General features: G+C 38.0%; 1 protein-coding gene across 1 annotated transcript in view; it reads left to right on the top strand.

The window, feature by feature from the left end:
• Positions 1 to 18,003, top strand: part of DNAJC1 (DnaJ heat shock protein family (Hsp40) member C1) — a 238,681-nt gene that overhangs the window by 111,591 nt on the left and 109,087 nt on the right. Inside the window, exon 8 of the mRNA XM_002750091.5 lies at positions 13,530 to 13,687. Coding sequence (XP_002750137.1) covers positions 13,530 to 13,687 — 158 coding nt within the window. The remainder of the gene's footprint in view (positions 1 to 13,529; positions 13,688 to 18,003) is intronic.

Genomic DNA, 18,003 nt, shown 5'->3' with positions numbered 1-18,003 from the left:
CTAAGTTCATGCCATTGCACTCCAGCCTGGGTGAAAAGAGTAAAAGGCCATCTCAAAAAAATAAAAGAAAGAGGGCCTGGTGTGGTGGCTCACGCCTGTAATCCCAGCACTTTGGGAGGCTGAGGTGGGTGGATCATGAGGTCGAGAGATCGAGACCATCCTGGTCAACATGGTGAAACCCTGTCTCTACTAAAAATACAAAAATTAGCTGGGCATGGTGGCACGTGCCTGTAGTCCCAGCTACTCAGGAGGCTGAGGGAGGAGAATTGCCTGAACCCAGGAGGCGGAGGTTGTGGTGAGCCGAGATGGTACCATTGCACTCCAGCCTGGGTAACAAGGCCGAAACTCCGTCTCAAAAAAAAAAAAAAAGAAAGAAAGAAAGAAAAGAGAACAATATCAAATTAATCCAAAATTTACCTGTAGTGACAACATGACTACACTACATTGCATTGCTCTCATAGACACGGCTTATCATTTCTATGTAATTTTTGTTAAAAAAAAATCACTTGTAATTTTGATAGATGTATTAGAATTCTTTAATAGTAACAAGACTAAGTATATACACTACCTCTTTTGAAATTAGGGGTTAAACATGAAGTGTTTATCACTATCCAGAAGCTCCTTTTGGAGTTTTTAACTATTTTTCCAAAATTGTTCACTGACTTTTGTTCTGCTTAAGAGTTTGATATAATTCTCAAACAGATTTAATAGTCTCTCAGCTGGACGGGGTGGCTCATACCTGTAATCCCAACACTTTGGGAGGCCATGGTGTGTGGATCATCTGAGGTCAGGAGCTCAAGACCAGCCAGGACAATATGGTGAAACCTCCTCTCCACCAAAAATACAAAAATTAGCCAGTTATGGTGGTGGGCGCCTGTAATCCCGGCTACTCAGGAGACTGAGGCAGGAGAATCACCTGAACCCTGGAGGCAGAGGTTGCAGTGAGCCAAGATCATGTCACTGCACTCCAGCCTGGGTGACGGGACAAGACTCCAATCTCAAAAAAATCTCTTCTTATTTTGTTATGGTCTGATAATATAAAAATTACAAACTAAAAATATATTTATATCTGAAAGTGAAATGTGTAACAGTCTTCTAAAACGTTTGAAAATTCATCAGTAGCTTATCGGTTATTGAAACCCAGAATGGAATAAGTAAATACTGGAACGAATGTTAAAAACAATTCTCATACTATGCTCTGAATAATAAGACTGTTATCTCAATGCTTCTTTTATCAATGGTATATTTAGAAAAGGTGATGGTATCAACATTAAGAATATTAAAGAACAGTTACATTTACTGTTAACAATGTCAGACTCTCATTTTTTTTTCAATGTAGTCTCTAATGGTTACATGCAAAGAATATTTTAATTAATTTTGTTAACTTCATTATAGTATTCTGCATTGTATACTTTAAAATTATTAATACATAAGGCCCCAAATCCCCCAGTGTGCATTTCATTTGCCCCATCCTTCTTAATTTTAAAGACCATCATCAGAATATCAAATTCATAAAAACATTTCCATCTACTTAATTGAGTAAATGCCTCTCATGTAGATTAGCAGTAGCTGTTTTCTGCTGCCTGTTTTTCATGACCTAATTGCTAATCTGCCCTCATCTGCTTTACTGCTTAGATTGTACAGTATTCTCTGAGGGCTGCACTAGAACTAGTTTTAGTAGGGTGTGATAATCCTATTAAAATGGTATTTTAGATATTTTAAAATGGTATTTTAGATATATCTATGTCTCACATATTTTGATTTTTTTTTTTTTTTAAGCAGAGTCCCACTCTATCACCCAGCAATGGTGTGATCTCAGCTCACTGCAAACTCCGCCTCCCAGGTTCAAACAATTCTTCCACTTCAGCCTCCTGGGTAGCTGGGATTACAGGCACTCGCCACCATATTAGCCAGCATGCCCAGCTAATTCTTGTATTTTGAGTAGAGACAAGGTTTCACCATGTTGGCCCAGGCCAGTCTTGAACTCCTGATTTCAATTAATTCACCCACCTTGGCCTCCCAGTGGGATTACAGGCATGAGCCACCTCACCTGGCCACATATTTTGATATATTTATGTTTAACTCAGCTCAGTATTTTTTTTCTTGAGATTTCCTCTTTGATCCATTGATTATTAAAAAGTATATTGTTTAGTTTCCAAATGTTCAGGGACCTTTTTGTTATATTTCTATTAGCATTTGGTAGTTTGATTCTCTTTTCATCAAGAAGCATACTCTATATGAGTTAAATTTCCTTTAAATTTGTTCAGGTCTGTTTTATGACCCAAGATATGGTCCATCTTGGCATGCATTCCATGGACATTTGAAAAGAATCTGTATTCTGCTGCGGTGAATTTGAGTGTTCTACAAATATCAGTTAGATCCAGTTGGCTGATGGCATTGAGTTGCATATCATTGCTGATTTATAGATTTAGTTATGCTACCAATTATTGAGAGAGGGTATTGGACTTTTTGACTGTATTTGTAAATTTTTCTTCAGTTCCATCAGTTTCTGCTTCACGTTTTGTAGCTCTGTTGTTTTGTACATACACGTTTAGAATTGCTGTGTCATCCTGGTGGATCTTTATATAGGGTCGTTATATAATATCTCTCTTCATTCTCGGCAATTTGTTTTTGCCTTAGAGTCTGCTTTACCTTTCCTGATACTAATATAACTACTTCTGCTTTTTTTTTAAATTAATTCTTATATGGTATATCTTTCCAATTCCTTTACTTTCAACTTACCCATATTGTTACATTCAAAGTGAGTTATAGATAGCATATATATGTAAAAAAGATGTAAAACCATGTATGTGTGTGTGTGTGTGTGTGTGTGTGTATTAAATAGACAATTTGTATAATTAAACCATTTATATTTAATATAGTGATTGATATGTTAGGGCTTAAGTCCGCCATTTTATTTTTTATTTTCTATTTTTTCTCTCATTATGATTTCTGTTTTCTCTATTATATATAGCATTTCTCTGTTATAGATAGCATATATATGTAAAAAAGATGAAAACCCGTGTGTGTGTGTCTGTGTCTGTGTGCTAGATAATTTGTGTATTTAAACCATTTACACATAATATAGTGATTGATATATTAGGGCTTAAGTCTGCCATTTTATTTTTTGTTTTCTATTTTTCTCTCTCATTATCATTTCTCTGTTTTCTTCTTTCTGCCTTCCTGTGGTTCACTATTTTTTAGACTGCCACTTGAATTTATTTATAGTATTTTTTAGTTGTATTTCTTTGTATCACTTTTTAATGGTTATAACAGATATAATGTTTTTTTTTGTTTTTTGCCAATCAGTTTGAGCTTATGAGGTTAGCCTTGAACTGATGACCTCGCCTTCGCGAGCGCCATGACCTCCGGCGGGAGCCACTTTGGACCCCGATATAATGTTATACATACATAACATATCACAGTCTACTGGTATAAGATTTTTGCTATTTAAAGTGACATACATACCTTACCTCCCCTTAAATCCTTTTACTTTCCTTATTTATAATGTAATTGTCTTGAGTATTTTGTCTATAAACACTGAAGGTTGTAATTTTGCTTTAGCAGTCATACATAATTAGAAAGCTTAAGAGGAGGATAGTCTATTGCCTTTACTCATATTTTTACTCTTTCATTCTTTCTTCTTTCCTGGTTGTCGAGTGTATTTTCTTTTATAATTTCTTTTCCATGTATAGAGCTTCCTTTGGCCATTATTTCAGGATAGGTCCACTGGTGACAAATTCTTTTAGTTTTCCTTCACCTCAGGATATCTTGGTTTTCCCTTCATTCTAGTAAGATATTGTCACAGTATATTCATTTCAGGTATAACAGTTATTTTCTTTCAGAATTTGAAAAATGCTGTGCCACTTCCTTCTGGCCTCCATGGTTTGGGGTGAGAAATACACTGTTGCTTGAATTATGTTTATACTGCAGATATGGTCTTATTTCTCTGTTGCTAGTTTTAAGTTGCTGTTCAGAGTCTCAAAACTTCCCAGGGCTCCTTTTTTTGTTTTTTCAGTCTACTTTCTGTTTTTTAGATTGGGCAATTAATGTTTTTCTATTCTCAAATGCACTGATTCTTTTCTGTTTGCTTCATTCTGCCATTGAGCCCATCCATTCAGTTTTTAACTTGCGTTAGTGTACACATCAATTCTGACATTTCCGTTTGGTTCTTCTGTATGCCTTCTATTTCTTTGCTGAAACTTTGTATTTATTTGTTTCAAGAGTATTCATTATTGCTTGTCATATCATTATTACATGGCTTCTTTAATAGCTCAGTGAAGTCATTTAAATATCTCTTTCATCTTGTTGGCATCTGTTACCTTTTCTCATTCAAACTGAAGTATTCTTGGTCCTTGTTGTGTCAACTGATTTTTTATTTAAATTTGGATATTTAGGGGTATTATGAAGCTTTGAATCTTATTTTAATCTTCTGTTTTACCTGGGCTTCTCTGACAATACTCAAGCCATGGAAGGGGTAGTGCTGCCTGTTACTGCTAGGTAGGGTTGAAGTCCGAGTTTCCTATGTGGTCTGTTTGACAGATGAGGGACAGAGTGTTTATAGATTCTCAGGTGGGTGTGGTTCCTGTTTGCCACTAGACCTACATTAATAACATGCTGCCTGGGAGGTAGAGCAGGAATACCTACTTACTACTCCCCACTTGACCTCCACTGACATTATGTGGTGATGGCCTCGCTACCACAGGGCAGTTGTGAAAGCCCTGATTCTCCACTAGGCTTCCTTTTTTTTTTTTGAGATGGAGCCTCGCTGTCTTGTTCAGGCTGGAGTGCAGTAGCACAATCTTAACTCACTGCAATCTCTCCCTCCGAGGTTCAAGTGATTCTCCTGCCTCAGCCTCCCCGGTAGCTGGGATTACAGGCACACACCACCACATTTGTATTTTTAGTAGAGACAGGGTTTTCACCATGTTGGCCAAGCTGGTCTCGAACTCCTGACCTCAGGTGATCTGCCTGCCTCAGCCTCCCAAAGTTCTGGAATTACAGGTATAAGCCACTGCACCAGCCCTCTAGGCTTCCTCTGTAACCATACTGTCTGGTAGAGAGTGAGACACCTATTACTTTTTGGTGGATACGGGGGTTCAAGCTACCCCTATGGTCTCCACTGACTTTATTAGCAGGAGGAGCCTCCTTATTTGTTGGCATTCTCTCACATCACCCTGGTGGGGAGTTTGGATGACTCATTACAGGCTGGCAGTGGCAGAAGCCTAAGTTTCCCATTAGTCTTTGCTCTCATGGTGGGTAGTAGGATGGGGATGACACTACTTCCTGTCTTGTTTGTCTGAATTAGTGGTTACTGTCTAAAAGTTTTATCTTTTAGACAAAAGATAAATGTCTTTGCTCTCTCTTTTTTGGTCCTTTAGCTAGGGAGAGCAGGCTTTTTTCGTTTGTTTATTTTACCTGTATGTGTGTGTCTCTGCCTGTTAGTGATTCTGGGTTGCTAGTTTCTCCAGCACCAAGTCTGGGATATATAAGAAACTCAAAGAAAACTCACAGGACTGACCTCCTTGGGTATTCCTTGAGTGCTGCAGTACCTAGCTGGTCAACCTTCTCTCTAACTTACAAATTCTTCTTGTGTTTGTTTATATATAATGGTTAATATAAGATACAAGTAAACACATAGCTTGTTTATTCTTTTACCTTTTTTTTTTTTTACAGTTCTTGGAGGAATGTGGAAAAGTTCTCCATTTTTTCTGAAATGGAAGTTTTATATTAATTTCTGGTATGGTTGGGATCTTGCCCCCCTCACCCAAATCTCATGTCAAAATACAATCACCAGTATTGGAGGTGGGGCCTGATGGGAGGTGATTAGATCATGGGGGCAATTTCTCACGAATAGTTTAGCACCATTCCCTTGGTGCTGTTCTCGAGACAGTGAGTTCTCATGAGATCTGCTTGTTTAAAAGCATATAGCACCTCCTGCCTCTCGTGCTCTAGTTTCTGCCCCTGCCGTATAAGACACTTGCTCTTCCTTTGCCTTCCACTGTGATTAAAAGCTTTCTGAGACCTCTGTAGAGGCAGAAGCACTCATGCTTTCTGTACAGCCTGCAGAGCTGTGAGCCAGTTAAACCTCTTTTCTTTATAAATTATACAGTCTTGGGTATTTATTTATAGCAATGTGAATATGAACTAACACACTTTGTAAAATGATTTTTTAAAGCTTATTTATTACTTTTAAACTTTTAGGTCCAGGGGAACATGTGAAAGTTTGTTCTTTGGCAAACTCATGTCATAGGGATTTGTTGTACTGATTATTTCATCACCACATACTAAGCCCAATCAATAGTTATCATTTCTGCTCCTCTCCCTCCTCCCACCCTCCAGGCTCAAGTAGATCCCAGTGTCTGTTGTTTCTTTCTTTGTGCTCATAAGTTCTCATCATTTAATTCCCACTTGTAAATGAGAACATGTGGTATTTGGCTTTCTGTTCCTGCTTTAGTTTGCTAAGGATAATGTCCTCCAGCTCCATCCAGGTTCCTGCAAAAGACATAATCTCATTCTTTTTTATGGCTGCATAGTATTCCATGATGTATATGTACCACATTTTCTTTATCAAATTGGTCGTTGATGGGCATGTTGATCCATGTGTCTGCTATTGTGAACAGTGCTGCAATGAACATTTGTGTACATGTGTCTTTATGGTAGAATGATTTACACTCCTCTGGGTATATACCCCATAATGGGATTGCTGGGTTACATAGTAGTTCTGCTTTTAGCTCTTTGAGGAATCACCATACTATCTTCCATAATGGTTGAACCAATTTTCACTCCCACCCAGTGTTCCCTTTTCTCCACAACCTTGACATCATCTGTTATTTTTTGACCTTTTAAATAATAGTCATTCTGACTGGATTGCGATGGTATCTCATTGTGGTTTTGATTGGCATTTCTCTAATAATCAGTGATATTGAGCTTTTTTTCATGTGCTTGTTGGCTGCATGGATGTCTTCTTTTGAAAAATGTCTGTTTATATCATTTGCCCACTTTGTGATGGGGTTGTTTGTTTTTCTCTTGTAAATTTATTTAAATACCTTATAGATGCTAGATATTAGACCTTTGTCACACAAATAGTTTGCAGAAATTTTTCTCCCATTCTGTAGGTTGTCTGTTTACTCTATTGATGGTTTCTTTATGCTGTGTAGAAGCTCTTAAGTTTAAGTTTAAATCTTACTTGTCAATGTTTGCTTTTGTTTCTATTGCTTTTGGTGTCTTTGTCATGAAATCTTTGCCTGTTTCTATGTCCAGGATGGTATTGCCTATGTTGTCTTCCAGGGTTTTTATAATTTTAGATTTTACATTTAAGTCTTTACTCCATCTTTAGTTGATTTTTGTATATGGTGTAAGGAAGGAATCTAGTTTCAATCTTCTGCATATGACTAGCCAGTTATCCCAGCACCATTTATTGAATAGGAAGTCCTTTTTTTATTGGTTTGTCTTTGTCAGCTTTGTCAAAGGTCAGATGGTTATAGGTGTGCAGCCTTTCTTCTGGGCTCTCTGTTCTGTTCCATTGGTCTCTGTGCCTGTTTTTGTACCAATACCATGCTGTTTTCATTACGATAGCCCTGTAGTATAGTTTGAAGTCAGGTAGCATAATGCCTTCAATTTTGTTCTTTTTACTTAGGATTGCCTTGGCTATTCAGGCTCTTTTTCATTTTGTATGAATTTTAAAATAGTTTGATCTAATTCTGTGAAGAATGTCATTGTTAATTTGATAGGAATAGCAATGAATCTGTAAATTACCTTGGGCAATATGGCCGTTTAAATATTGATTCTGCCTATCCATGAGTATGGAATGTTTTTCCACTTCTTTGTGTCTTCTCTAATTTCATTCTTTGAATTTTGTAATTCTCATTGTAGAGCTCTTTCACCTCCCTGATTGGGTGTATTCCTACGTATTTTATTCTTTTTGTGGCAGGTGTGAATAGGACTGCCTTCTGACTTGACTCTCAGCTTGCCTCTTCTTTGAGTACCAGAGTGCTAGTGATTATTGTACATTGATTTGTATCCTGAAACTTTGCTGAAGATGTTTACCAGCTAAAGGAGCTTTGGTGCCAAAACTATGGGGTTTTCTAGATGTAGAATCATGTCATTTGCAAACAGGGATAGTTTGGCTTCCTCTCTTCCTATGTGAATGCACTTTATTTCTTTCTCTTCCCTAATTGCTCCAGCCAGGACTTCCAGTCCTTCTAATGTATTCAGTAGAAGTGGTGAAAGAGGGCATCCTTGTCTTGTGCTGATTTTCAAGGGGACTACTTAGTTTATTGAGAGTTTTTATTTATTTTTTGAGATGAAGTTTTGCTCTTGTTGCCCAGGCTGGAGTGCAGTCACATGATCTTGGCTCACTACAACCTCTACATCCCAGGTTCAAGTGATTCTCCTGCCTCAGCCTCCCGCATAGCTGGGATTACAAGCATGCACCACCATGCCCAGCTAATTTTGTATTTTAAGTAGAGACGGGGTTTCGCGATGTTGGACGGGCTGGTTTTGAACTCCTGACCTCAAGTGAACCACCCGCCTCGGCTTCCCAAAGTGCTGGGATTATAGGCGTGAGCCACCGTGCCCGACCTATTGAGAGTTTTTAACATAAAGGAGTGTTTAATTGAAAGCTTTTTTTTTGTTACTCAGGTAATCATGCAGTTTTTGTCTTTAGTTCTGTTTATGTGATGAATCACATTTATTAATTTGCATATGTTGAACCAACCTTGCTACCTGAGGATGAAGCATATTTGATTGAGGTGGATTAGCTTTTTGATGTTCTACTGGATGCAGTTTGCAAATATTTTGTAATTTTTGCATCACTATTTAGTCAAGGATATTGGCCTGCAGTTTTTTTGTTGTTGTGTCTATGCCAGGTTTTGGTATCAGGATGATGCTGGCCTCTTATAATGAGTTTGGGAGGAGTCCTTCCTCCTCAATTTTTTAGAATAGTTTCTGTAGGAATAGTACCAGCTGTTCTTTGTACATCTGGTAGAATCCAGCCGTGAATCCTTCAGGCCTTGGGCTTGTTTTTAGTTGGGAGCCTATTTATTCTGGATTCGGTTTTGAAGCTTGGTTTTGTTCTATTCAGGGAATCAATTTCTTCCTGGTTCAGTCTTGGGAAGGTGTATGTATCCATGAACTTATTCATCTCTTCTAGGTTTTCTAGTTTGTGTGCATAGAGGTTTTTGTAGTAGTTTCTATTGGTTATTTTTACTTCTGTGGGGTCAGTGGTAATGAAGATTCCCTCTATCATTTCTAATTGTGTTTATTTGGATTTTCTCTATACTTTATTAGTCTGCCTAGTGGCTTATGTATCTTACTAATTGTTTCAAAAAATATATATTTCTGGATTTGTCTTTTGAATGGTTTTTCTTGTCTCTGTTGCCTTCGGTTCAGCTCTGATTTTGGTTGTATTTTGTCTTTGGCTAACTTTGGGGTTGATTTGTTCTTGCTTCTCTAATTCTTTCTGTTGTGATGTTAAGTTGTTAATTTGATATCTCTCTAACTTTATGATGTGGGTACTTAGTGCTATGAATTTCCCTCTTGACACTGCCTTAGCTGTGTTCCAAATATTCTGGCATGTTGTATCTTTGTTTTCATTAATTTCAAAGAACTTTTTGATTTCTGCCTTAATTTAATGGTTTATCTAAAAATCATCCAAGAGTATGTTGTTTAATTTCCATGGAATTGTATGCTTTTGAGCAAGTTTCTTAGTCTTAACTTCTGTTTTTATTGCACTGTGGTTTGAGAGTGTGTTTAGTATGATTTCAGTTTTTTTGCATTTGTGGAGGATGATGTTCAATTATGTGATCAATTTTAGAGTATGTGCCATGTGGCAAGGAGAAGAGGGTAGAAAATTCTGTAGAGATCCATCAGATTCATTTGGTCCACTGTTGAGTTTGGATCCTGAATATCTTTGTTAACTATCTGCCTCAATGATCTGTCTACTTCTGTCAATGGATTGTTGAAGTCTTCCACTATTATTGCAGGTGAGTCTATCTCTCTTTCTAGGTCTCTAAGAACTTGCTTTATGAATCTGGGTCCTCCTGTGTTGGCTGCATATATATTTAGGTTAGTTAAGTCTTGTTGAATTGAACCCTTTACCATTATGTAATGTCCTTCTTTGTGTTTTTTAATCTTTAATTAGGAGTGCAACCCCTGCTCTTTTCTGTTTGCTTGGTAGTTTTTCCCTCATTTCTTTATTTTGAGCCTATGGGTATCATCACTTTTGAGATGGGTCTCCTAAAGATAGTGTACCATTGAGTCTTTTTTTTTTTTAATCCAGCTTGCCATACTCTGTGCCTTTTAAGTGGGGCATTTAGCATATTTACATTCAGAGTTAGTACTAATATGTGTGGATTTGATCCTGTTATTGCATTGTTAGCTGGTTATTATGTTGGCTTGTTTGTGTGATTGATTTATAGTGACACTGGTCTGTGTATTTTTGTGTGAGCTTTTAGCAGTCTTTCATTGCTATTTAGTGCTCCTTTATAAATGCTTATTTAAAAAGATGTCAAACACTTGGAATTGTGATGAAACACTCTAGAAATAAATTCAAAACAATTGAATTCATTTGCTTTTTAAAAAATAACTGATCTCTATATGCAGCCCAAATTAGTTCTGCTATTACTCTGCTTCAATGGTGATTTCATAATTCTCAGTGTAAAAGCATCATCAATAATTATTCAGTCATTTCTCCAAATAGCATTTACTATGTTAATAGTTTTGTTTCTCTATGAAGAAATCATAAATAGTCATACACATACAAACACATATATACCCACATACAGTTATACTTGAATACTTTTGTTTCTAGGAGACTTGCTGGGGAAAAGGTTTAAGATTTTAATTTTAATTGATATGTTTAGACTGCTTTCCAAAAAGGCTGTAATAGAATAATTCACCTTTCTCCTATCAGTTTAGAAGTAGCCTTTTCCCTGCCAACAGTACATCTTAATTAGAGTTTAAATTTGTACTCATATAATTGGTATAAAATTATATCTTGGTATTACTTAATTTTTATTTCTTTAACCTTTAGAGAGTATGAACCTCTTTTCTTATTGCTTGGCTGTGTGGATTCATTCAGTCGTGGATTGCCTATTTATGACCTTTGCCTATATTTTTCTGTTGGGTTGCTTATCCCCTTGTTCATTTATAAAATCTCTTTATAAATCCTCTGTTTGTACTCTGAATTGAATACATCCTTTTCAAGTCTGTTATTTGTCTCTTGATTTGTTTACTTTTTTATCTTTTTTTAAACAGTCTCTGGGTTTTCATTCTTAACTAAGATGTCCTCTTCTTTTAAATAGTACATGTAGTTTTTAAGATTTCTTTTTGCAAAATTTGTATTGTTTTGGCTTTTTTTTTTTTTTGAGACGGAGTTTCGCTCTTGTTACCCAGGCTGGAGTACAATGGCGCGATCTCTGCTCACCGCAAACTCTGCCTCCTGGGTTCAGGCAATTCTCCTGCCTCAGCCTCCTGAGTAGCTGGGATTACAGGCACATGCCACCATGCCCAGCTAATTTTTTGTATTTTTAGTAGAGATGGGGTTTCACAATGTTGACCAGGATGGTCTCGATCTCTTCACCTCATGATCCACCCACCTTGGCCTCCCAAAGTGCTGGGATTAAAGGCTTGAGCCACTGCTCCCGGCCCTTGTTTTGGCTTTTAAAGATAGTTATCTTATCCATCTGGGATTTATTTGTATATACAGTGTAAAAAGATTGTGTCCAGTTTTCTTTTAAATGGATATTTAGTTGTACAAGCATCACTTATTACATTATTTTCCCACTAAATTGAGATATAGACAGTCCTATACTTAAGATTTGACTTATAAATTTTTGACTTTATGATAGTGCAAAAACAGTACTGTACTTTGAATTTTGAATCTTTTCCTGGACTAGCAATATGCAGTAGGATACTCCCTCATAATGCTGGGTAGCAGCAGCAAACTGTAGCTTACACTTAGCCGTATGATCATGAGAGTTCAAACTGATCCTCTACAGTGTACTATGTTGCTATGTTATTTTGCCCAACTATAAGCTAATGTCAGTGTTCTGAGTATGTTTAAGGCTAAGCCATGATGTTAGTTATGTTAAATGAATTTTCAAATTAAGAATGTTTTCAGTATATGATAGGTTTATCAAGATGTAATCCTATAAGAAGTCAACAAATATTGGTATTGATGGATTCTCTATTCTCTTCTAGGAATTTTTCTATTCCTATGTCAATATATATTGATTTTATTACATTGGCAGTATGATACATGCAAACACACATATACACACATACACATGGAGTGGTGAAAATACTGTTATGAAGCTGTATTGAATTTGACTATAGTAATTAAGAATGGAGTTGCTTCTCAGTGTTAAGTCTCCAATTAAAATGGTGTGTGTGTACATATATATAAATTTTTTGAGACAGAATCTTGCTCTGTCGCTCAGACTGGAATTCAGTAGTGTGATCTCGGCTAACTCTACCCTCCACCTCCTGGGCCCAAGCAATTCTTACCCCTCAGCTTCCCAAGTAATTGGGATTACAGGCATGTGCCACCATGTTCAGCTGATATTTTTATTTTTAGTAGAGGCAGAGTTTTCCTATTGTGCCTAGGCTGGTCTCGAACTCCTGACCTCAAGTGATCCACCTGCCTTGGCCTCCCAAAGTGTTGGGATTATAGGCATGAGCCACTGCTCCTAGCCCTAAGATGGGATTTAATAAAGAGCCCAATGGATTTTCATCTATTAATAACTACTCGATGTTGCCAGATTAGATTTCACCTTTGTAAAATATTGAAAAATAAATGTATACCATTTAGTGAGAGCCATTTTTTTTTTAGAGATGAGAAACTTGATACTGTTCTAAGTGTTAACTTACTTTCCCAATATTATTTAGCTATGATGTGATAAAGTTACGATTACAACATTAAATTGAAGTTCTGTGGACCAGGTGCAGTGGCTCATACCTGTAATCCGAGCACTTTGAGAGGCCAAGGAAGGAGTATCACCTGACGTCAGGAGTTCAATACCAGCCTGACCAACATGGAGAAACCGCATCTCTACGAAAAATACAAAATTAGCCAGATGTCGTGGTGCATGCCTGTAGTCCCAGCTACTCAGGAGACTGACGCAGGAGAATCACTTGAACCCAGGAGGTAGAGGTTGCAGTGAGCCCAGATCACGTCATTGTATGTAGCCTGGGCAACAAGAGCCAAACTCTGTCTCAAAAAAAAAAAATTGAAGCTCTTTTTATTGTGCCAAAATGAAATATTTGATGAAAAATACTTTGAAAGTAAAGGTGTGTACAAATTGATATGATGTCAATATCATGATCCTCTTCACAATAGTAACATCTGAGTTTTATTTAGAAACAACTCAATGGTTTTTGTACAATAAAACTTATAGCTACTTATTTATAACAAAACAATTATATTTTGATGTTTTCTTTCAGGATATGATCTATGAATAAAATGTTAGGAATCCATTTTATTCTTTAAAAATCTCAATAACTGGTTATTTTAAAACATTTTTTAGAACAGAAGAAAGTTAAAAAACCAAAACCTGAATTTCCTGTATACACACCTTTAGAAAGTGCATATATTCAGTCTTACGATCATGGAACTTCCATAGAAGAAATTGAGGAACAAATGGATGATTGGTTGGAAAACAGGAACCGAACACAGAAAAAACAGGTAAATAAACATCATAAAACTTGTTGTTTTTTTAAAAATATTTTATCGCACTTTAGGTTCTGGAGTACATGTGCAGAACATGCAGAAGTATTGCATAGGTACATAGGTACATACATAGCAATGTGGTTTGCTGCTTCCATCCCCCTGTCACCTATATCTGGCATTTCTCCCCGTGTTATCCCTCCCCAACCTCCCTAACCCCTGCTGTCTCTCCCCTATTCCCCTGCAACAGACCTCAGTGTGTGATGCTCCCCTCCCTGTGTCCATGTGTTCTCATTTTTCAACACCTGCCTATAAGTGAGAACATACAGTGTTTGATTTTCTGTTCTTGTGTCAGTTTGCTGAGAATGATGGTTTCCAGATTCATCCATGTCCCTACAAAGGACCCAAACTCATCGTTTTTTTTATTGCTGCATCATATTCCATGGTGTATATGTGCCACATTTTCCTTGTCCAGTCTATCATCAGTGGGCCTTTGGGTTGGTTCCAGGTCTTTGCTATTGTAAACAGTGCCGCAATGAACATATGCATGTGTGTGTCTTTATTATAGAACAATTTATAATCCTTTGGATATATACCCAGTAATGGGATTACTGGGTCAAATGAAATTTCTATTTCTAGGTCCTTGAGGAATCGCCACACTGTCTTCCACAATGGTTGAACTAATTTACACTCCCACCAGCAGTGTAAAAGTGTTCCTATTTCTCCAGATCCTCTCCAGCATCTGTTGTCTCCAGATTTTTTAATGATCGCCATTCTAACTGGTGTGAGGTGTTATCTCAATGTGGTTTTGATTTGCATTTCTCTTTTTTTTTTTTTTGAGACAGAGTTTCGCTCTTGTTACCCAGGCTGCAGTGCAATGGCGCGATCTCGGCTCACCGCAACCTCCGCCTCCTAGGTTCAGGCAATTCTTCTGCCTCAGCCTCATGAGTAGCTGGGATTACAGGCATGCGCCACCATGCCAAGCTAATTTTTTGTATTTTTTTTAGGTAGAGATGGGGTTTCACCATGTTGAGCAGGATGGTCTCGATCTCTTGACCTCGTGATCCACCCGCCTCGGCCTCCCAAAGTGCTGGGATTACAGGCGTGAGCCACCGCGCCCGGCCCTGATTTGCATTTCTCTAATAACCAGTGGTGATGAGCATTTTTTCATGTTTGTTGGCCTCATAAATGTCTTCTGCTGAAAAGTGTCTGTTCATATCCTTCAACCACCTTTGAATGGGTTTGTTTTTTTCTTATAAATCTGTTTTTGTTCTTTGTAGATTCTGGATATTAGCCCTTTGTCAGATAGGTAGATTGCAAAAATTTTTTCCCATTCTGTTGGTTGTCAGTTCACTATAATGATTGTTTCTTTTGATATACAGAAGCTCTGCAGTTTAATTAGATCCCATTTGTCAATTTTGGCTTTTGTTGCCAACGCTTTTGGTGTTTTAGCCATGAAGTCCTTGCCTATGCCTGTGTCCTGAATGGTTTCGCCTAGGTTTTCTTCTAGGATTTTAATGGTGTTAGGTGTTTTTTTTTTTTTTTGAGATGGAGTTTTCCTCTTGTTTACCTAGGCTGGAGTGGCTGGAGTGCAATGGCGCAATCTCGGCTCACCGCAACATCCGCTTCCTGGGTTCAGGCAATTCTCCTCCCTCAGCCTCCTGAGTAGCTAGGATTACAGGCATGCGCCACTATGCCCAGCTAATTTTTTGTATTTTTAGTAGAGATGGGGTTTCACCATGTTGACCAGGATGGTCTCGATCTCTTGACCTTGTGATCCACCCGCCTTGGCCTCCCAAAGTGCTGAGATTACAGGCGTGAGCCACTGTGCCCATCTTGGTGTTAGGTCTTACGTTTCAGTCTTTAATCCATCTGGAGTTAATTTTAGTGTAAGGTGTCAGGAAGGGGTCCAGTTTCTGCTTTCTGCACATGGCTCGCCAGTTTTCCAACACCATTTATTAAACAGGGAATCCTTTCCCCATTGCTTGTTTTTGTCATATTTGTCAAAGATCAGATGGTCGTAGATGTGTGGCATTGCCTCCAAGGACTCTGTTCTGTTCCATTGGTCTATATCTCTGTTTTTGTGCCAGTACCATGCTGTTTTGATTACTGTAGCCTTGTAGTATAGTTTGAAGTCAGGTAGTGTGAGGCCTCTGGCTTTGTTCTTTTTTTTTTTAATTTTTTATTGCATTTTAGGTTTTGGGGTACATGGGCAGAACATGCAAGACAGTTGCATAGGTACACACATGGCAGTGTGTTTTGCTTCCTTTCTCCCCTTCACCCATTTGGCAATCCTCCCCAGGCTATCCCTCCCCAACCCCCCCCGCTGGCCCTCCCCTTTTCCCCCCAATAGACCCCAGTGATTAGTACTCCCCTCCCTGGGTCCATGTGTTCTCGTTTTTCATCACCCGCCTATGAGTGAGAATATGCGGTATTTCATTTTCTGTTCTTGTGTCAGTTTGCTGAGAATGATGTTCTCCAGATTCATCCATGTCCCTACAAACGATATAAACTCATCATTTCTGATTGCTGCATGGTGTATATGTGCCACATTTTCCCAATCCAGTCTATCATCAATGGGCATTTGGGTTGATTCCAGGTCTTTGCTTTTGTAAACAGTGCTGCAATGAACATTCGTGTGCATGTGTCCTTATAGTAGAACGATTTATAGTCCTTTGGATATATACCCAGTAATGGGATTGCTGGGTCTAATGGAATTTCTATTTCTAGGACCTTGAGGAATCGCCACACTGTCTTCCACAATGGTTGAACTAATTTATACTCCCACCAACAGTGTAAAAGTGTTCCTTTTTCTCCACATCCTCTCCAGCATCTGCTGTCTCCAGATTTTTTAATGATCGCCATTCTAACTGGCATGAGATGGTATCTCAATGTGGTTTTGATTTGCATCTCTCTGATGACCAGTGATGATGAGCGTTTTTTTATATGACTGTTGGCCTCATATATGTCTTCTTTTGTAAAGTGTCTGTTCATATCCTTTGCCCATTTTTGAATGGGCTTGTTTGTTTTTTTCCTGTAAATCTGTTTGAGTTCTTTGTAAATTCTGGATATCAGCCCTTTGTCAGATGGGTAAACTGCAAAAATTTTTTCCCATTCTGTTGGTTGCCGATTCACTCTAGTGACTGTTTCTTTTGCCGTGCAGAAGCTGTGGAGTTTGATTAGGTCCCATTTGTCTATTTTGGCTTTTGTTGCCAATGCTTTTGGTGTTTTGTTCATGAAGTCCTTGCCTACCTCTATGTCCTGGATGGTTTTGCCTAGATTTCCTTCTAGGGTTTTTATGGTGCCAGGTCTTATGTTTAAGTCTTTAATCCATCTGGAGTTAATTTTAGTGTAAGGTGTCAGGAAGGGGTCCAGTTTCTGCTTTCTGCACATGGCTAGCCAGTTTTCCCAACACCATTTGTTAAACAGGGAGTCCTTTCCCCAATGCTTGTTTTTGTCAGGTTTATCAAAGATTGTATGGTTGTAGATATGTTGTGTTGCCTCCGATGCCTCTGTTCTGTTCCATTGGTCTATATCTCTGTTTTGGTACCAGTACCATGCTGTTTTGATTACTGTAGCCTTGTAGTATAGTTTGAAATCCGGTAGTGTGATGCGCCCCGCTGTGTTCTTTTTGCTTAGAATTGACTTGGCTATGCGGACTCTCTTTTGGTTCCATATGAAGTTCATGGTGGTTTTTTCCAGTTCTGTGAAGAAAGTCAATGGTAGCTTGATGGGGATAGTGTTGTTTCTGTAATTTACTTTGGGCAGTATAGCCATTTTCACGATATTAAGTCTTCCTAATCATGAACATGGAATGTTTCTCCATCTGTTTGTGTCCTCTCTTATTTCGTTGAGCAGCGGTTTGTAGTTCTCCTTGAAGAGGTCCCTTACGTTCCTTGTGAGTTGTATTCCTAGGTATTTTATTCTTTTTGTAGCAATTGTGAATGGCAGTTCATTCTTGATTTGGCTTTCTTTAAGTCTGTTATTGGTGTAGAGAAATGCTTGTGATTTTTGCACATTGATTTTATATCCTGAGACTTTGCTGAAGTTGCTTATCAGTTTCAGGAGTTTTTGGGCTGAGGCAATGGGGTCTTCTAGGTATACTATCATGTCGTCTGCAAATAGAGACAATTTGGCTTCCACCTTTCCTATTTGAATACCCTTTATTTCTTTTTCTTGCCTGATTGCTGTGGCTAGAACTTCCAGTACTATATTGAATAGGAGTGGTGACAGAGGGCATCCTTGTCTAGTGCCGGATTTCAAAGGGAATGCTTCCAGTTTTTGCCCATTCAGTATGATATTGGCTGTTGGTTTGTCATAAATAGCTTTTATTA

Source organism: Callithrix jacchus, chromosome 7, assembly GCF_049354715.1.
Source record: "Callithrix jacchus isolate 240 chromosome 7, calJac240_pri, whole genome shotgun sequence".
NCBI classification, from domain to species: domain Eukaryota; kingdom Metazoa; phylum Chordata; class Mammalia; order Primates; family Cebidae; genus Callithrix; species Callithrix jacchus.
This window is presented reverse-complemented; position numbering and strand designations above follow the sequence as displayed.